This window comes from Charadrius vociferus, unplaced genomic scaffold (assembly GCF_000708025.1).
Source record: "Charadrius vociferus isolate BGI_N301 unplaced genomic scaffold, ASM70802v2 scaffold301, whole genome shotgun sequence".
Taxonomy (NCBI): Eukaryota; Metazoa; Chordata; class Aves; order Charadriiformes; family Charadriidae; genus Charadrius; species Charadrius vociferus.
In genome coordinates this window covers 1,630,003-1,651,755 of record NW_009646842.1, presented here as the reverse complement: position 1 = coordinate 1,651,755, position 21,753 = coordinate 1,630,003, and the positions used below count along the sequence as shown (strand labels likewise).

Here is a 21,753-nt window from a genome sequence, read left to right as displayed (position 1 = left end):
CTCTTGCACGCTATACTATTTATTGATATAAAAGACAGTTTGATCAAGGCAGAATAATACATAGCTAGTCCTGTAATACTGAGAAAGCAATTACACAGAACCGGGTTCTCAGGCAAGAGCAGTGTGTCACCTCTGCTTTTTATTAAAGGCAGCATTTTACAAATAAGCACATTTACATATAGGATAAAGCAGTCCCATTGACGTTAATGGCACAGATCAGATACTGAAGCATATGCTCAAGCAGAAATGAAAGGAACAAGAGCACTTCCCACTACACAGCATCAAGCTCTTAAATATTATTTTATGTCCAGTCTACTATTACTGCCAAAACCTAAGTTTCCAATAGAAAAAAACCCCAACACACACATGAAAAAACCCACTAACCCACCCTACAAAACAGAGGCAAACCCAACAACACAAGCCAGGAAGGAAAATAACACTGGTGCATTCTATGATTTGGCATATATCACAAAAGTTGCTGCAGAGTCTGAAGCATTACCATATTTTCCATGCCACTGAAAGCTCATCTTTCTCAGACATCATCATGCTGCCATCTTTACAAAAGTTGTTTATTTTTCTTTATTCTATACAAAATTAAACATATACACTCATTTTTCACAATGATAAAAACAAACCTGCTTTGATGGCAGCTTTTTCCCAGGAAACCATAGTCCTACTTAAGCTGCCCAATATTAAACAGAATTCTAAAATTAGCCAGACTTAGATGGCTAATTTTAGGTTCAGAAAATAGATTCAAACACCTGAAAACCAAGATTACAGGTTTCCGCTACACCTTAATTCTCACCCTTTTGAGCACATAAAGAGCCACATTAAAGTTGCATGTGCAAGTGCAGAACTAGCACCTCCTATGCTATTTAACATTTTAACATTCTCTGGAGTGAAAAGTTTTGGGTTTTTTTAAAATATTATTCTTACATAATTTTTTACCTTAAGAAAATGAATCATGGGTCCCTTTTTGTACAACACCAGCAGCCATTTCAGTATATGCTCTATGGAAGCTTGTACAACAGTACTGACTTGCTACTCTTTCACCCTCTGTACTAGCTACGTTACAGGAGAGTTGTGCCAAGATGGGGTGTTGGGTTCATAACCTTAGATAGGTACAGAAATTTTGGGAGCAGATGGGGACAGAAACAAGGACGAGGTGACAACAAAGGAACTCCAATTATATGTGTGTTACACACAGCATCCTTGGCCTGCCTTCTTTCATGATCTTTTTTGCTCCCAGAGTCACAAATGGGGGGATTTTCACACATGATACTCCCAGAGGAGGAAAAAAGTTCTGGAGGCATGCAGAAAATCTTCAGGAGTGCCTGAAAGGACCCAAATAGGCCCCAGAAATTGAACAAGTTTTACGTAGGAGCCTTAGCCAGCTGAGAAATTCCTTTTCCTTCTTCATACCCACATAAGAAAGAAGAAAAGCAATTTCTTAGCACATCTATTGATTATAGCGTGCTCTTGTTCAGGTAGTTTAGCCCAATAACAGAACATGTGATATTAGTTTGATTAATAAGCAATGAAGAATTTCCTAACGTTTCATCTGAAATACAGAAACAACAATATATGAGAAAACATTTAAGTGAAAGAGAAACGGGATTTTACCTGTTTACCTTCACAAGATATAGCTTGAAAACCTTCTTCCAACTTACCAAAGGCTTGCTGAAATCACAATGTAAGAATGTCACAAAGAAAGCTGCATTAATTCCTTGCAATGGGAAGTGCTAAATATAAACATATTAAATAATATACCAGGACAGCCTCACTCTCCACATGTGGTAGGACAGATGACACTTCTGTGGCATTCCACATAGATATTATAAGCTTGTTCTAAAATTAAAGAACAAGAGGGGGCATACTTGAAAACAATTTGCCCAAAAAAACTACCAAAAAACCCACACTAAACATGTGAATACAGGAAGAACAATAGTAGAAAGAGAATAACTCCTGGTCCAAGGAGGCGTTTGGTGACAGCCAACATGGCTTCACTAAGGGCAAATCATGCCTGACAAATTTGGTGGCCTTCTACAACAGCATTACAGCAATGGTGGATAAGGAGAGAGCAAGAGATATCATCTACCTGGACTTGTGCAAAGCATTTGACACCATTCCACACGACAATCTGGTCTCTAAATTGGAGAGACATGGATTTGATTGATGGACCATTCGGTGGATAAGGAACTGGCTGGATGGTCACACTCAAAGAGCTGCAGTAAATGGCTCCATGTCCAAATGGCAAGCAGTGACAACTGGTGTTCCTCAGGGGCTGGCACTGGGACCAGTGCTGTTCAACATCTTTGTTGGTGACAAGGACAGTACAATTGAATGCAACCTTAGCACATTTGCCGACGACACCAAGCTGTGTGGAGCAGTCAACACACTGGAGGGAAGGGACAGGCTGGAAAGGTGGGCCTGTGCAAACCTCATGAAGTTCAACAAGGCCAAGGCCCAGGCCCTACATATGGGTCAGGGGAATCCCAAGCACAAATACAGGCTGGGCAGAGAATGGATTGAGAGCCATCCTGAGGAGAAGGACTTGGGGGTGTTGGTGGATGAGAAGCTCAACATAAGCTGGCAATGTGCACTCACAGCCCAGAAGGCCAACTGTACCCTGGGCTGCATCAAATGAAGCATGGCCAGCAGGTTGAGGGAGGCGACTCTTCCCCTCTACTTCACTCTGGTGAGGCACCACCTGGAATATTGTGTCCAGCTCTGGAGCCCCCAACATAAGAAGGGCATGGATCTGTTGGAGCAGGTCCAGAGGAGGGCCACAAAGAAGATCAGAGGGCTGGAGCACCTCTCCTCTGAAGACAGGCTGAGAGTGTTGCGATTGTTCAGCCAGGAGAAGAGAAGACTCCAGGGAGACCTTACAGTATCTTTCCAGTATCTGAAGGGCACCTACAAGAAAGCTGAAGAGGGACTTTTTACAAGGGCATGTAGTGGGTAGGCTTTGTAGAGCATTGTAGGGGTAATGGCTTCCAACTGCAAGAGGGTAGATTTAGGATAGATGTTAGGAAGTAATTTTTCACTATGAGGGTGGTGAGGCACTGGAACAGGGTGCCCAGGAAAGTTGTGAGGCCCCACCCCTGGAAGTGTTCAAGGCCAGGCTGGATGGGGCTTTGTGCAACCTGGTCTACTGGAAGGTGTCCCTGCCCATGGCAGGGGGGGTGGAACTAGATGATCTTTAAGGTCCCTTCCAACCTAAACCATTCTATGATTCTCTTGCTTTAAAAAAAAAAAAAAAAACACAAAAAAACAAACAAAAAACCCCCCAGACAAACCACAACAAACCAAAAAAAAAACCCAAGCAAACCATAAAACAGACCAAGAAAGCTTCTCAAGCAACACAGTTAACAAGCAAACACCTCTATTAGCCCACTTTTATTTTGTTACGAACAGGTTTTATTTAGGTTAAAATAACAATTGGAAAAAATTAAATACACCAACTGTGAGCAGTAATATTCAGCTGACACTTGAAAGTGTCAAGTAAGTAACCTTAAGAACAGAGCTCAGGATGCCAGAAAGGAAAAACAGGGTGCCAAAAGACATTTGCTGTATAGAACTGTGTTTGGAGATAGAGGTGTGTTTCTTTTAAGGAAACTAAGCAGCAGCAAGTACTAAAAATTATGACAATCATTTTAATATCCCAGTGATTCAAAATGGTAAGGTTGGACCTTTACATCCATAAGAGATTCCATCATTTGAGCTAATAGAGAATGACAGCCTCCCACTATCAGTTACTATGGGGGTCAACAACAGAGGAAGAAAAAAAATACCTTGTCAGAGTTTCACACATATCAGCTTGCAGCATTAAAAAAAAAAAAAAAAAAAAAAAAAAGGACTCCAGCTACAGTTTCACATTCTATTTAAGCTGATTAATACCTACCTACTGCCAAGTGAAAGGTCCCACTCAACCCTGCACCAGCTCCAGAACTTGTCAGTGGCTGGTGAACTGATCAAGGGTCTTAACACAGTAAACTGAATGGGGGCTCGGTCGTGGTCTCCTGAACATTTGTTTGTTCTGAGGTTTTTTGCATGGACTTAGCTCCCTGAATTAGCTGAAGGTAGGATCAGATGACAACCAAAGCTAACATGGGTAAAGAAGCAGGAGCAATCTTTCCTCTACAGAGGAGTCCACACAGCCTTCCCTTAACACAGGCTGCCAGAGACAAATGTGTAATTTGGGGATTTAAAGTGACTGGCATAGCAAGAAATGAAACTAAATGTAGAGTTTGGAAGTAAACAGTCAAAGCCAATAGTAATAAGTCAAGGATCTACTGGAAACTGAGGACTATTGAATAAAATCATGGGGAGATAAATGAACTGACTGGACAACCCACACAACACCTAGAGCAGAGATCACCAATGCAAGCAGAAGCCAAGGTAGGTTAATCTTTGGGAAGTTCTTCTGACAACCTCAGAGGGGACCCATCTGCAGACCCAACTTCCAGTCAGAGACGAGATGACATCACCTTCACTGTATGCCTAAAGCAGGGAAGCCACATGTGTGCACTGGTAAGAGAGTATCCCTAGATGAGTAAGAGTTGCCAACCATGAGCATGGGTTCCCTCTACTCATCACCAGCCAGATGGTGCACAGGAACACAGCTTCTCTGGTGTTGCTGCAGCGAGTCACTGATGACTAAAGACATAGTGGTTCTGTAGCAACATGTGGACTAGCATGTGAATGATGCTTGTATGTCCACATATGCAGCTGATCTATTAGGTTAAAGACTGGCTGTGTATAACTGCAGTATTAATAGCATGATCAACAATAATAGTTGGAATATTGGGTTGTGTAATGAGGGATATTATAACTCTATATTCCTTGTGTTGGTCACCATCTCTGTGCAAATCATGCTTTAAGTTTCAGGGCTTTAGATGCCCTACAAAAACAGGCTCCCTTACTTCTTATGCTGGTACTCAAAAGACCAGGCAGCAAGCCAGTCAGCCAGTGATGAGCTGAGCCAGCCGAAAAATCACCGATCATTTCAGGCCAAATAAGGTCTCCTAACTGGCCAGCTGCCTAAACACTGCTATTGGGGCAAGGATATAGGCAAGATTAACTGGCTGGGGCACAGCAGAACAGGACATGAGCTTCAAGTGTTACAGACCTGCATGTTCAGGGATGTTAAATTAGAGCCCAAGCTGTAAGAAGCACGTTTTCCACACAGAAACTCACATGCCCATTAACCCCAGTCATTCGTACCATCACTTCTATGCCCTCACTCAGCTATATGGCTTCTTCTCCTCTAGTTTATCCCAATGATATTGCTTCCTCCATCAGATAACAGTTACTCCCTACCATCCTGAATTTTATTTATGCCTTACTGAGCACCACCTTGCTTCAAATGTCTCCTCTCCCCAGTGCCACTCTGATTAGTCTTTGATATCTTGCTCAGCCAATGCCCGCCTCTTCTTATGCCTCAGACAATGTCAATCTTCCACTTTGGGGGAAAAAAAGGGAAGAAAGCAAAACACACTATTTCACAGTCACCCCATCCCCTTTTATTTTGCTCCATGCACAGTTCCCATCTCTAGCTTCCAAAGACAGAAAATAATAATTCCTTCTCACCACCACCAAGGCTCTCTGCTAGCCCTGACTTACTTTGCCCCTCCAGGCTCCTGTTCCTAATCAAGTACTTATTTCCCTTTTCCCACCCCCTGTACTGGAAAAATAACAATTATATTAGCTGAAGCAACCTCTTCTTGATGCCTGTGTTCAAAAGGAGTACCACAGTAAGTATGGTAGCTCCCTCCTTCTACCCCATGAGCCTTCTCACCAGCAAACCCATAGATTCTAATCAACTGAAGAAAAACAGCTGGGGAAAGTTAGCAATTTAAGCGATAGCCATTATGAGAGTATGGTCTTAGTTTAAAATTCTCAATTGTTCAAATATAAAATAAGTTGACAGTAAAAATACACATAAAGAGAGACAAAGGCTACTGCAAAGTGAAAGCAGCAAATAGCATATAATGCAGACTCAGAGATGGCAAACTTTCAGGTAAGCAGATGGTACTAGACTTCTCTGCTGTGGAAACCCTCTGGCAGGTTCTACCGAGCTCTGAGGAAGTGACTATCCTCATACAGATGTTCTGTAGACACAAGCTACCACATTTCCATAATGCTCTTTTACTCACCCAGCTAGAGTTGCTTTGCACATCCCAGAAGCAACAGTGCTTTAAATATCCTAATGGAAGTTCACACTACTGCTCAGATTTATCTTCATCCTCCACTTATAACTGTTACCATATAGCTATATAGTAAATTGATGCCTGTATATCAATGCATTTAAAGTCACAATTCATTACAGGGGGGGCAACATTACTAGGGATATGCAGCTTGGTCCAAACAGGAACTAAAACTAGAGGTCTACAGCAATTTCTTCTTGACTTGCTCCTCTCGCCACCAGGAAACAGTTATGCACAATGCTCCTGGCTAATACAGCATCACTGCTAGTCAATTAGCCTTGCTGTGGCACAGAAGCAGCGTTTGATTAGTCTGAAAGACACAGACCAGCTACTTTACACCACAGGACTGGCAGGATCACACCAGTCACCACCACTCCCTTCCCTCTGTGTGGCAGCAGTTTAAAAAGTAGTCCTGCTTCACAGAAACGGGAAGAATTATGGGGCAACAACAGAAAAAAGAAAATTAATTTTAACTCAGTCTCAGAATACCAATAGCTTCCAAAAGGTATTTTGTGACATGTCATGAGGAAAAACCCTGACAGGACAGGAGCTGCAGGCAGGCAATGTTCTGTTGTTAAACACAGTCCTTATTTCAGGTGGAAAAAAATAATCCAATATATATATAGCACTTATATAGTGTGATTCACAGGGATTTCCTATAAGAGGACAGATATACATATATGCAGCGTAGATATACTTTTAACAGTAATATTGGATTAGTTAAAATGGAAATACTCTATAGAAGTTCTTCTCCCATATAGCACCTCTGGGACTGGTTAGAAGGAAAGAACAGCGAAGCTTTTTACCTGTCTACTTGGCAAATCAGCCAAAACAGTAACAAAAGAGCAATGAAATACTTGGAAATCATGATGTAGAGTCTAATCTGCACTGTTCCACAGAGCAAAACTGTATCTCATTACTCCCAAAGTTCTCTAATCTTGTCAATAAAGCTGAGGATGAAAGACAACTGTGTGACAAATTATTTAGCCTTCAAGGTGCTTTCAATAAGTTTTCACATTAAAATAATCCATCCTGCTAATAAACTGCACAATTTTGATTTCAGACACATATAATTGGGTGTTGGGTTTTTTTTTTTTCCTTTTAAAAAAGGCCTGAAAAGCAACACTGGATCAGTAACTCCCCACCCAAAAGAACATAACAATGCAAGGCTCACACTACTCAGTACATTTATGAATACGGAAAGCAGCTTTTTGCATGTCAGAAGAGAATACAGTCCCCATCAGAGAATCACAGAAAAGTTCCTGTGGGAAGGGACCTCTGGAGGTCATCTTGTCCAACCCCCCCTGCTCAACCAGGGCCACCTAGAACCAGTTGCCCAGGACTGTGTCCAGACAGCTTCTGAGTATCTTCAAGGATGTAGATACCATTACTATAAATTATGCGGTGGACTTTTCTCATATATGAGCAAACTGCAGAGAAAATGGGTGATAAGTTTCACTCTAAAAAGACACCTTCCCAATTGCAACATCTTCTGAAGCGAGTAAACAATATTGTTGACACATTAGTAAAATCCAGCACGTAGTCTAAGGCATGACTGACCCATAAACAAGGTGAGGATGTTAGCATCACAACGGTAAATGCAACAGAATGCAGAAAAAATACAGAAGAGGAAATTGTGATGATTAAACTACTCTTACACATTACAATTAAGTCAGCTAAAGATGACTTGGCATTCTTCAGGAACTGCTAAGCAGATTTTTGTTCATATACAACTGCAATAAAAATATTGTCAGGATAAAAGAAGTGAAACGAAATACAGTAAATGAGCAATGTTTCAGTAGTACATACATCTAGAACTCTAGTATAGCAGTACATCTAGTATATACATCTAGAACCATCATGGATATTTTTCATAAACCTATGATAAAATTAACAGATTAAACTAAAGCAATGAAATGTTAATCAACAGCTGTCAGTGCAATTTCCAGTATCACTGAAATGCTTTAACATTAAGATGTTTTACAGACTACCTACACAGGCTTTAGATATACGCAACAGATGAGCTGGACACAAACTACTCAACATGACCAAGACAGAAAATACACACAAGTACTGTAGCCCAGAACACGCATCTAAAACAATAGAAGAGCTGTGGATATGAAATGTCTCAGCAATTTGATCTTTGACTTGTCTTCACCAATAGAATTTCAAATTTTTCAGATAGCTTTATAAACAGTATATAGTACACACTATGTTATCTCCCTCCATTAATTTGCTTAGTACACAATATGCATGCAGCACGAAAAGCCAAATTTCTTCCTTCTCCACAACCGCTATAGTCAACTTTCTGAATTCCCAGCAACAAAATGCAGCTCATGGACAGCTGTAGTCATATGTTTGATTCCTCTAAGATTAAATTCAAATCTGTTTCATTAGCTCAAATTATTATGGCAGCTTCCCTACCTCTTTCATGAAAAAGAGTTCATTTCCCTAACAAATATACTATCCATAATAGAACAGTAGATAATTAAGCAAGATGACTCAAACAGGGTAACATTGTTGATTTGACTAATGGAAACTCTGGAACTAGAAACAACTCACAACTCTTTCCTTCACAAAAGTCCAGTGCGAGCTTGGGCTCAGCGCTACCAAAACCAAACTGTTACATTATGAGGGGATACTCTCATGGCTGTAAGCCACAAAAGGTAGGAAGAACAGCAGAATTGCTGACATTTAACTTCATTCAAGAGAAAAATATTGACTCAAAAAGACATAAAATCTGGAAAAAAAAAAAGTGGAGCTGGAATACGCTGACCTCAGCGAGATCGAGAATCAAGCCACTCCAAGAATCAAAGGAGGATATTTTCCTACCTTACACCTTCCAGGTCAGCGGGGACTCATTGAGCTGGTAAGCACATTAATCCTCGGTAAATAGCCTAACTGGCTAGGCTCTCTGCACGAGCCAACAAATAATTGCTGTGTATCTCCTGCTTGAAGAACCTCTGTTTATGCTAGAAGATGCCAAACACTTACCAGTGGCAATTTTATAGAGAAAGACTATTTCTGAAGATTAATGCTGTGGCAAAAGATCACATCCTTGCAGCCACTGTCATGTAGGGAAGTTAATACTAGGGTTGGAAGTTCTTCCCAACCCTAAAGTAAAGATGCCGCGAAATCAAGCACTGACTCGGAAACGGAAGTTTCATTCCCTCCCCTATAAACGGTATGTCACCTTCAGTCATCAGCATTTTGGATTCCAGACAGAAGGGATGGAAGAAAAAAATAAAGAGCATAAGCCCTGGTATTTAAGATGGCTGTCAAAGCCTAATGCAGCTTTCCTGCTTGATGATTTCTTAAATTTTACAGAGGCTTTTATTTACTCTTGCTTCTCCGAGGTTAAAGTTCAGTCATTCTTAATGGTTTAAAGGAAGACAAGGCAGTATTAGCCACCTGTCACCACAGTGTGTTTCAGGACCACACCATGCCTTTGTGGGAGAAAGGCTGGGCAGAGGATATCTGTGATCCCAAAAACAGCATGGCATAAAAGAAGATAAGAAAAACTTGCGTTATACTTCCATCCAACTACTCCTATTCTTCCTCCCCCTCCCAGCTTTCCCATCTCCAGACAGCAGAAAAGATGGTGATGCTGTTTTAGATGTCTTCTGACTACACAACCATTGGATAGCAGTTGCCACATTCACAGCCCTGTTTTATTTCTATTGTTGAGCACTGAACTGAAAACGGTGGGGTCAAATTGCTAAAAATAAGTGATGTATTCTATAGAAAGGAAAGGTAGAGCAGAAATTCAAAATAAAATATAAAGCCCAAAACCGTCTGCCACAAATATTTTTGAACAGTTTGATGTAAATATAAGGCTTTCTAAATCTCAAAAGACATCCTATTTTAAGCATTACTGAACCCATCTGAAAGCTGGTGAGGCAAGGTTATGGCTGATGTGGTTTAAGGCAATTTTTAAGGCAACTTGGAAGACATCTCTTTACAGTCTGCACAGGCTCCAAAGTCCTTCCTTATTAATGGAAGCCAGATAGTTAGAAAATGAATGTGTTAAGTATCAGATTTAAGGAATATTTTAATTTCTTTATGCTTCCACGTATTTTCTAGCTATTAGAACACTAGACAATATAACAGTTTGCTGTTTTCTAAAAATCCATACTGTGAACCCATGAAGGTTCAAAATGAACTTGCTAGGGAACCACAGAACACCAAGTAATTATGACTTACTCAATTATACACACCACTTTGGAGTTCAGGCTGGTTGTTGGTTTGTTTACTTGTTACTGTACGAAAGGAAGTTCCACAGATACTTCCTTGGGTTCTTTCCTTTTAAACTCAAAAGGCACTTTAAATTTTCTCACGATCACCACAAGCAAAGCAAATTCTCAAGTATGAAAAATTTTGAGTAAAAATACATACCTTAATGGACTTAATTGCAATCTTGTGCTGGGGATCGATCAGGTGACTCGTGTCAGTATCTCAACCTCCTAGACCAAGTAAAGGTGGCATTTTCTTTGAAGTGCTTTAAATTCCTCCTGCAAGCGTTCCTGCAGGTTACATTACTACTTGAAACGTCACATATTTCATTTAGCATAATGATTCAGGCATCTTGCCAAATTGACACGAATATGTCAAGCCTCATTTTTCTTTGTAATAGCAGTAGACTGGATGATCTAGTCCCACTGTAGTGTGACGGCCAGATGCTATTCTGAGAAAATTATGTCTAAAGAGGGGACAGGGGGTGTCAAGAAAACCACTACGCATCAACTGCAATAGCATGTCCATCTGAATAACATTAGTGCTCAAGTGATTCATAGAAACCAGAATAAGCATACCAAAAAACTACAGATCTATAAAAAACTGAGCAAACCAAGGACCTGGGGTTCACATGTAGTGTTAGTAACACAATCTCAAAATTTCTGTTGTCTCACAAACACACAGAAACAAAGTCATCATTAGGCATTTGACTTTAAGTCAATAAACTATTCCCATTGCCTACTCTGACCAGCAAGCAGCTATCAAATGTTGCAGTACCAACGCAGGACCAAGTGAAATCCAGCCAGAAAAATTCCAGATTGTCTTCCATCACTGTGTTTTTTTTGTTGTTGCTCTTCACACCAAATAATACCAAGAATGATGGGTTGATGTTTGGGGTTTTTATTTGGTTTTGGGTCATGATTTTTTTTGTGGTCTTTAACGTTTGTTTCTTTAGTTACCAATACAACTTTGAATTATTCTCAGTCATTCCGTTCAGTAATCACTACAAGAAAAACCTGCAACAAGTTTATAACTTAATTTCTTTGTAAAAACTGCCAGTAGAATATCAGTCACCTCATTAGCCATTTGTTTTAAAGTTTCACATGTAATTTTGAAATGACAACAGTGAAAATTGATTACCCACTTCACAAAGCAGTTTATGGATACCACATACATAGACACCTTGGTATACTTTCATAAGCATCAGTCCCTCAAGATGAGAAAGTTCCCAGACAACATACAAAACTCCCCAAAAAAATTCTCAGTTGTCAGGGTGACAGTTACTGCAGTGCAGGTAAGTTCCCTTCCATCATCTGGGATGTGAATTAGTAATTAATTTCACATACATATATGCAAAGCATTTATGCTGTATGAACTTTTCACCACACTGATCTGGACCGACTTAACAATTATATCAGTTTGTAGATCCAACTTGACTGGTTTTAAGTACCTAAATCAGTATTTTTAACAGTTCAGATTAACAACAACTAGTTAAAATGGAGTAATGTGCTAGATACAGTAATGAAATTGAAGTTAAAAAACTGTTTAATTCTTAGCAATATTTCTCATTTGTTTTGATTTTCCTACTTACTGGAAAATGGCTCTTTCAGAGACCCATTGATATTTAAATTGCCGTGGATTTCACTGTCTCTAGAAGGTGGGATTAGTTGCAAAAAATAGAAATTTGAATTCCTTGTATGAAACATTCCCTTTATAACATCAGAACTCCATGATGCAGGACAGCCCACTTAGCCCTCTGCAGTATTTTTTCTCCAGAACACTGTGCATTGCAATTCAGAATTCAATATATGCGTTACTTAATAATTTGGAGAACACTAGCCACTCAAATAGAAACCAACAACAGCAGAACAGATGCCTTTAGGAAACTAGGGATGTGAGATTACAGCACTGGGAAAACATACATCCTTGCATTATCTGCAATCATTAAGTTTAGAATTAAACAGTCTTCTCTGTTTCCAAGATAAACCTGATTAACACGAGATTTAAAAGGTCACAAGAAACATGCTTCTTAGTCAAACTAGTTCACACTATTATTTTTTCAGGACTGAATTTTCTCTTTCTCTGGGGGGGAAAAAAAGGGGGGGGTGTAGAATATTATTGCTTATCCAGGAAAATAATTTGCCTCTTCTCTAAGAGGCATCTTTCCCACTGTTTTTGCAATCTGAAACAAGCTCAGAGAGTGGAAGGTGTTTTTTCAAGTTTTGTTTTTAAAGCACAGAGCAAATTTGATTTCATATAGTAATGAAAACAAGGAGAAAGTTCACAGTCCAGAAAGTCAGGTCTGGGTTATGATATTTTAAATATAGCACAGAATGGATGCAAGTTTTCTTGGGCAAAAGCAAATCCCCTAACTTGCATGGGGAAAATAGTAAATTGCACTCAAAATGCAATAAATTTGTAAAAATAGGAACATATCCAGAAAAATCTGCTGAGGAAACAGCACATGCTATAAGCTATTCTTAAAAGCTAACAAGCCTAAACCATGAATACAACAGAACCCACTGTATTCAGCATATGTTTACTTATCCAGAAGAACATCCAGAGCAAGAACATGGCAGATTCGCTCTTCCCCTTCCCACTAAAGGATTTAAGGGCTCTGCCACTCCAACAGATGAGATGTTTGTCTTACCCTTTGTGAGCGCATTTGGTTTGATCCAATAGAAAGTAAAATGGATTAGTTTGATTTACCACTGACGGTCACTTGATCATAAGTGGCCTGACTGTATACTTCAGCAGTTAAAACATGTCAGCAGCTCCCAGAGAAAAATGATAACAAATTACTGAGAGGGAGAAACTACTTATGCAGCTTGCCTGTGCAAACTTCAGATGCCTTGCTGGCCTACAAACCGCGCTAAGCCTCAGCTGAGATGAATGTCATCTTGCAAAAGTCTTCCAAGTTGCTAACAGCGCACATTAAATGTGAAAATTGACGTTTCTGCATGCTGGTGTTAACAGACACAAAGGAATTTCATTTAACAGCTCTTAAGTCTTTATACCACAAGAAAATACTTTCATCGTATGCACTCCTTTAAAGCTGCAATTTTGCTCATTTCATAAAGATCAGATTACATAATTTTAAGCCAAGTGAAAAGCTCAAACTTGCTCTCTCAAATACCATCACAGAAAATAGCTACCTGTCCATTGTAAGCCTCAATGGCAGCACTATGGCAAGGAGTTGGGGAAGCATTTACAAAATCCTCTAGTGGTTTAAGAGGTGGCTAACAAGTAAGAAAGCATGTAAAACATTAATGAAACTAATGCAGAATACCATATGCACGGTAATCCAGTTCATATTTCACAGAATCATTTATGTTGGAAAAGACCTTTAAGATCATTGAGTCCAACCGTTAACCTAGCACTGCCAAGTCCACCACTAAACCATGTCCCTGAGCACCACATTTACATGTCTTTTCAATACCTCCAGGGACAGTGACTCTACCACTTCCCTGGGCAGCCTGTTCTAGTGCTTGACAACCCTTTCAATGAAGAAATTTTTCTTAATATCCAATCTAACCTTCCTCTGGCACAACTTGAGGCCATTTTCTCTTGTCCTATCACTTGCTACTTGGGAGAAGAGACCAACCCCCACCTCGATACATGCGAGGGTAATTGTAGAGAGAGATAAGGTCTCCCCTCAGCCTCCTTTCCTACAGACTAATCAAGCCCAGCTCCCTCAGCTGCTCCTCATACATCAGTGTCCTCTAGCTTTCTGTCCCAATGCTTCCTATCACCTCAGTAACACATCCCATTGCTATTGGCATCCCATAAAACCTGACTCTTTCCTACCATAGCATTAATTTCCAACCACCCTTCTCCAGCAACTTGTGAAGAACTGAGAGCAGGTATCGTGGGTTGTTCAGAGGTACATTCATGCAGATTGGCGAGCAGCACACCAAGTATCACAGGTGACTTGAGCTCACAGTTGTGATTCTTCCTTCAGCCCTGTCCCTAATTAAAGTCCTTCTCTTTCCTTCTCAGCAAAGAGATACACACAAGATACAGAAACACATTTATTTTGACAGATCACCCTTCGCTGCTGATAGATGTTATGGAAGAGAAAGAAGGAACACAGAACAGAACAGGGTCAGCAAGCACTACAGGTGAACATATGGCACAGCCATGTAAACTTTGCTTAGGAGACAATGCTAACGACGCCTTTAAAGAGCAGTCTCTAGCTTAGAAAAGAAGATTAATAAATAACCTATAGCATATCTTCTCATTTATTTTTTTTTTAATTTTAGAAACACCAGTGTACCTGCTGGGTACTCAAAAAACAGGAAGTTACCAGGGAAAGTGATCTCCTTTATTTTTTGAGAAAGCAAAAGACATGAAAAGCCTACAAATTTTATAAGCAAACATATTACAAGAACTTAGCAGTTCTCAACGCTTTTCCCCATATTCCCCACTCCATGAATAAGTGTATTCGCTCTCAATACAGTAAGTTAATAAAGTAAAATCTATTTGTTGAATTTGAAGATAAATAGCACAAGTCATATCGATCAAATTAGAGGTAAATAACCAAATTGTAAATGCAGGTACTTTGAAAGAGTTACAATCATAGAGGACATTTAGAACCCTCAGAATTTTTATTTCAAGGTTTGGGACAATAGGGGAAAGGTACTTATTCTTCCCTTTTCTTGGCCTTACTACCTTTATTTAGCCTGTTGAACACTTCTCTCCCCACAAGTTAACTTGCAACAGAACTCTGAATTTTAAAGTGACAATCTATTTACTGAATTACGACAGATGATAGCACTCACTTGAGCCTGCAACTGGAAATGAAGGGAAAAGAACAAATCCCACAAGCTATATCCAAACATGAGCTCTCAAGTTCCCACTTTGTTAGCCTGAATAACTACTGTGAGAAACAGCTGCCTACCCATCAGACCAGACTTTTCTCAACGTTGAGAGCTGCAATAATGAAAGTGCGGGATGGTGGAATAAAAGCACTGACCAGGTTTGGACTTTATGGGCTCCTTAGGTAAAGACATAAGAAAATAAGGCATTACAAAAATTTTTCCTCTTTGTCCATATTCAGTCTCAGTTCAATTATTATGAAAACATGTACACATACAACACATGTCCTCACCAAACTTATAATTAGTTTTACATGCATTTGTTGTAAGGAAGCAAACACCCATAACTCAGAACTAGCTCAGTAGGATCGCGATGTTTGTATTTACTACAGGAAACAGAGGATCACAAGACAGGAGAACTCTTTAGTGCAATATCCCCACAACTAGCCATGCTGCTTACTATTGCCTACACTGCTACCATCATCAAGCAACCCACATTTATGCTAAAGTTCTTTTGAGATTTTAATCTACAAAACTCCGAATGAACCAAAGTGCTACTGCTTCCCACCCACTAGCTGGCCGAAATCCAGCCAGCAGACTTTCTGCAGTTTTCCCACGCCTGATTGTTTTCCAGCATGTAGGCAAAGTGTAGATCATGCAGAAAACCAACAAGTTAAAGTTCTTGGGTTTTATTTTGTTGTTGTTTTGTTTTATTTTTTAACTGTATAAGAAAGGATAAGAACTGGAGAACACCATCTCTTGACTCCTCTCTTTCATAGTACAGGAAATACTTTGACAGCAAGATTGATAACTTGAAGAAAGCAGCACTCTACATATGATGTAGGCTGTTCAGCAGATGGGGGGGGAGGAGGGAGGACATCTAAACAGATGGTCTAGAATTTGCATTTTGTAATGAGAAGATGAAAGCATTTCTCAGCCTATAACATAATGCACTAATTTCAGCAGAACCTTAGAAATAACAGAGGAGGGTACCTCTCTCACAGTCCAGTACAACTTCAAGAGAAATTCAAATTGAGTTTAAGGGTCTAATGTGGGGACTCCAGAAGAAACCAAGATAAATCAAACTCCCATAAATCTTCAAGTACCAGCATCTTTTCTGAAGCCTCTTCTCAAAACGGAGTCCAGAATAGAGAACGACATGTGGGCACTAAGAACTCCAACTGAGAAAAGTCTCCAGCTGAAAATGGGCAGTGCTCTTGCAATATCTTCAACAGTTGAAGGCTTACACCAGGCAGTTAAGAATTCTTTGCTCTAGACATATGAGATGTTTCTGAACCCTGACTTGGAATGCGCTATTCCTGCCCTCTTCAGCTCCATAGGTGTCACCATGAGGACTTGCATCTCCTGCGTGTTACACCCTAAAACTCCCTTGCTTCTGGATCAAGCACCTCATCTTAAACTCAGTGCCCACATTTCAGAGAGACTGTGGAGTCCACTCTGAAGACATGCTCAATTTCATGCAACAAAAACTTGGACAAAGTAGGACTTGGGGCCCAGACACTGCAGTGGATCCTGATTTTTCAGGAGAAAAAAACAGGTTCTCTGAATCACAACAGCAAATACTCTGAAGAGTAATTAATTGCACTAATGAGCTCTGCCTCAACTAAAGGCGGAAAAGGAAGAGCAAAGAGTTTTATGCACTTTTATACTCGATGTCATGGCAGAGGATGACAGCAGATACTGATCCCACTGAGTAACAGAGATTAAATTATTTCCTCTGCCTACTTCTACTATGGCTTATTAAGTCACATAGACCAGAGAAGATAAAGGTATTCAAAAGCAGCATATTAAGCCTTTCATGTTTCTTTAAAAAGAAAAAAGAATTGCAGGATTTAAAAGAAGTAGTTAAGACTGAAAGCTCTTCAGAATCATTTTTGTTACTTTCACCCTCTAAGAGTAGAGGCAGCAGCTGCTACTGCCATAGACACAACCATATATTCAGCAACAGAAGAAAGAGCACTTTTAGACTATTGCCATACAGCTGCTGACCCACAACTGGTCATATCAGACTGCTGAGCTTATATCTTTGCATAACACAGAAGTCAATAATCCTTAGTTTCACAGAAACAAAGTCAAAGGCACGATTTACACTGATCTTTACCTACTTACACACAGAGGCCAAGGCACTCGAGGTGGTCAGCTGCACCATCAGCACCTGCTATCTATCTGATGACATGCAGGTTGGTGGGTTTTTTTAAGCACAGGCAGGAATTATGACTGAATTAATACACAGGAATTTAGCAGCTGAAGGTACAACTCTGCAAATTCTGAAGGACTGAACTGTTGGCGCAACAGTAGCCCAAATGCTGTTACAAAGTGGCTTTGCAGCTTTCAGCTCATAAAATTGCATTATTCACGTTATTCGTTGCCTCTAAGACTAACGTACTTTTACCACAGAAATAATCTTAAGTTGTTCAAGTAATACAAAGAGCAGCTGCTTGACACATCATTAAAGAAACAAGTCTGCTCAATTTTCATATTACAGATAATCTTATTTTTAAAAAATCTGATAGATCAAGGAGATTATAGGGCATCTGCATTCTCACTCATTTACACTGGATGCCAAGAAACCATAAGAATGTTTTGCTTTGGTTCCAAAGCTATCTTTCAGACCTGGTACTGAAGAATAAAATACCTAACACAAGTAAGAAACACCTGAAGTGTTTTTGTATGGCAGAGGAGATGCAGAAGTTTGAGAGAAATGTCAGTTATCTAAAACCGTGTAAGAAATTTTGAGTGACACGTAAGTTTGTTTGGCATGATGTGTCTGCAAAACAGTGCTGCTGGTGTTCCAGAATCTGCAATATCCTATTTGAAATTGAGAGAAATTCATCTTTGGGAAATGAAATCGATTTTTAGAAAGCGTGTGTATGCACATATCTTCACAAGTCCTAGACTAGTCTTTTCCACTCTCCCTCCTCCCAGAGGCAAAATTTTGTGGTACACCTTTCCAACATTACTAACCAATTCCCCATGCATCATCCTGCAAGTGCACTTGAAGAGCTTACCCATGAAGCGAACAGCTAAAAATGAATGTTAACTTGCACTACAGCCCATCCATTTCCCAAAATATAAATTGCAGTTTTATTCCAGATTTTAATCATCATCTTACAAGAAAGTTGGTGTTTTTTTTTCTATGGATGATAGGCAAGGACACTGCAATTCTTGAAAAAAAAAAAAAATACTTAAGACTACCAGGAAGGGAGTGGTCTGCCGTTTTCTGCCTGGAAGGGGAGAAGGGAAGAGGGGAAGAGGAGCAAGAGCAGTAAAAAAAAAAAAAAAAAAAGTTAATGGCAGATGTAAAGTTAATGTCACCAAGGGGTAACCACTGTAACAATAATAAAAAACACTCAAGAATGTTGAAGGGGGCCAGAGGAACAGGTGGGAAAGCAATGCAAGGAATACAGAGAAGGTCCAGTAAGAAGCATTGTTTGTATCCCCAACACTAAAGCATGGGCGCATGACAACCCTCTACCTACATCATTGCTGTATTTTCCTAGAAGACAGAAATATGAATATTCTCCAATAGCATACAAAGCTCCAAATTTAAGAGGTAAGGGGAGATGAGAATTAAAATATTATAGCCTATATACCAAGGGAGCAGCATAATAACGATCTGTAGTTTTTCTCATTTGACAGAGGTCAATACCAGCATTCACAGAAGAAACACTTCCCTTTACTCACTGAATCAACACACCTGTCATTCTATGATCAAGTGTACACTTCATATGAATGACCTTTGACCTGATTTATTCTGAAGTCCTACAATTCTTGGAAATACAGCTTGTCAATCCATCATCACACTTGACACCTTAGACCACATCTTCCTTTGTATTACCAGTAGGTTAATGCCTCTTGATCTTTTGTACCGTAACTCCTCAGTGCCATCCAAAAAACAACACTGACACAGTAGTTGACACTTGACTTTGCTCCTTGATAGCAAGCTGAACAAACATATCCATCCCAAACTGAGATAACAAGTAATCTAGAATTCACGACTGAAGACCCTATATTTTCTCAAAATACCATCTCTCAATGTCTCTGCAAACCAGGAGAAGGAACTCAGCGATGAAAATGGCAACAGGTGTTTTCCTTCATGGAAAACAGTCACCACACCAGCTCCAAGCTAACAAATAGCCTGTTGAGAGGACTATGTGGTAATAAGCCAAAAAAGTTGCTCTAAAAGTAAAGCACATAACCTCACTTCACAATGCATACTGTGGCATTCACATAAGTGTCTTACAAGCAGGTTAAGCAGGCAGGCTTTTTTAGCCGTTAAGACATGCTCGGAGTAATCCAATGGTTTGCAGGGCTAAAATACCTGTTCTTGCTCAAATAACAACTCAAAAAGCAGCCATAAAAAACTGTACTTGACAGAGACAATTTTGGATGAGGGGCAGGGGGAGGTACACACATTCATAGCTTATGAAGGAACCACAGGAGAGTTAACTGATGACAGGGTAACCGCTTTGTTTAAGAACAGATCCCAAACAAACAAAATGCATTTAGCTCCCACAGTTAAAACTTACTGCTTTTCTAAACATGACAGACAAAAATAGTACACACTTCATTACTAAAGCTGTAGTCTCAGTAATTACACTTAAAGAGGAAACCTGAAAAGGACTCGCGTAAGTAGGTTAATCAAGAGCATCACTCCAGAACTATCAGTATCAACAAACTCCTTTTTCTATGGCCCATCTACTGGGCAACACAAGGTACAACAGTCACAGCTGGAGTTTTGAAAATTTCTGAATTCTTCTTTTTCATCTGTCTTCTATTTTAGAATCTGATTTTGACTGCATGTACCCCAATGACTGGGGTAGCTAAGAAATAAGATCACAAAAAAAAGGACAGTGAAAGATGAGAACTTCAAAGGCATGTTAGAGTGTCTAAACTTATGTTTTGTGCAACATTTAACCGCACCAGCAATTAACATCATAGACAAAAGAAGTCCTTATTAAATATTAAGCATCCGTGCCCTTTCAGTTAAGTAGAACGAGCTCATGATAACGGCCCCAAGACATCCAACAGCAAAAATGCCTTAAGGAAAAATAGTATTCAGGTAGTCTTTATAACTCATAACAGATGAATAAAAAGAGGCAATTATACCCTCTCCTTTTAATCTAGCACAAATAACCTTTAAATAATTCTGGTATCATGTCAATAGGATATATTTTAAACTCTTCTCCAAGGAACACAGCATAAGCAACCTTTCTTTACGTTTCACTGTATTACTAACATGAATATGGAAGAGCATATATGTTATCACCCATCATCATCACATCTTACACATCTTTGACAGTGAAGAGAGATCAGTCAGCTTCACTGTGCGCTACGGTAGCATTTAAGCAATTCAAGTATGTTAGAAGCAAACATACTGTATAACCCTCATTTAAGTTTTTTTAATCTCAGGTTTGAAGGCTTCACATGACCCAGTCTTGAACATTTAGAGGCTGCACACAGCTTTAAGTGGCTCCAAAAAAGCTACCAACAGCATGACATTTACCCTTGTTACTCTTAAATACTATTTTATCTCCAATTTCTTTACACTGGCAAACACAATTAAGGAAACTTAGCCACCGGCACCTCCAATCGCCTGGAATAACATTACAAGAAGTGATTTTAAGGGCCAGAAAAGGCTATTATTCCATCTACACTAGCTCTGTGTCCTGCACGTCGTAGGCTGACAGCCTCTGGGTCACCGCGTGAAGCCTTCATCAGATCAAAGTCCGTGCTACACTGTTAAGCAACAAGCAGCTGTTTTGAGTAAACACCTAAAAGCTATAGAAGAGATGCGGCAGTTTTTCAGTCACTTATAGCCTCCACAAATGCCGTAACTTAACCCTCTTTTTTTCCACGGCTGCCCCAGGGAATCGGCTAGGGCGAAAAAAAGAAATCGGTCGCTGGAGGAGAGCTCGTATTTATCCTCCCAGCCCTTGCTAGTCAGAAGGCTAAATTCACACTGGAAAAGAAAACATGGAGACAGAGCTACGCTATGGCAGCTGGAGGACACAAGGCTAGCGCTCCGAAGTTGATACACGTTGGGAAGACACGAGGATGTCGGGGCGAGGAGCGACAAGCAGCACCGGGAAGGAGCACCCGTTTTAATGGATCTCTCCCGTTCTCCCGGTCCTCTGCTCCCTTCCCGGCGAGCAAGGCACCTACCTGTGCCGGTGCTCGTCGTGCCCTTGCCCGTGGATGAGGAAGCCGCCGAGGTTTTTGCCCCCTTTGCTGGTGTCCACATGAGGAATGAGCACATCCTCCAAGCCCAGGTCAAAGCGCTTGTGCTTCGAGGAGTCGGGGAGGAAGAAGAACGCCCCGAAGCACAGGGTGATGAAGGCACTAAGGATAAGGAGCAGGATAAATTTTTCGGAGAGTCTCAAGGTAGCCCTGTGGTGCGGGAAGGCGGAGGCCCCCAGGTTGAGGGGGGGCAGCCTCCGCCCGGAGAGCGGCAGCAGGGCGGGAGTGGTCAT

General features: G+C 40.3%; 1 protein-coding gene across 1 annotated transcript in view; it reads right to left on the bottom strand.

Annotated features, from left to right (window-relative positions):
• Positions 1 to 21,753, bottom strand: part of MAN1A2 (mannosidase, alpha, class 1A, member 2) — a 141,631-nt gene extending 119,878 nt beyond the window's left edge. Inside the window, exon 1 of the mRNA XM_009892633.1 lies at positions 21,446 to 21,753. Coding sequence (XP_009890935.1) covers positions 21,446 to 21,753 — 308 coding nt within the window. The remainder of the gene's footprint in view (positions 1 to 21,445) is intronic.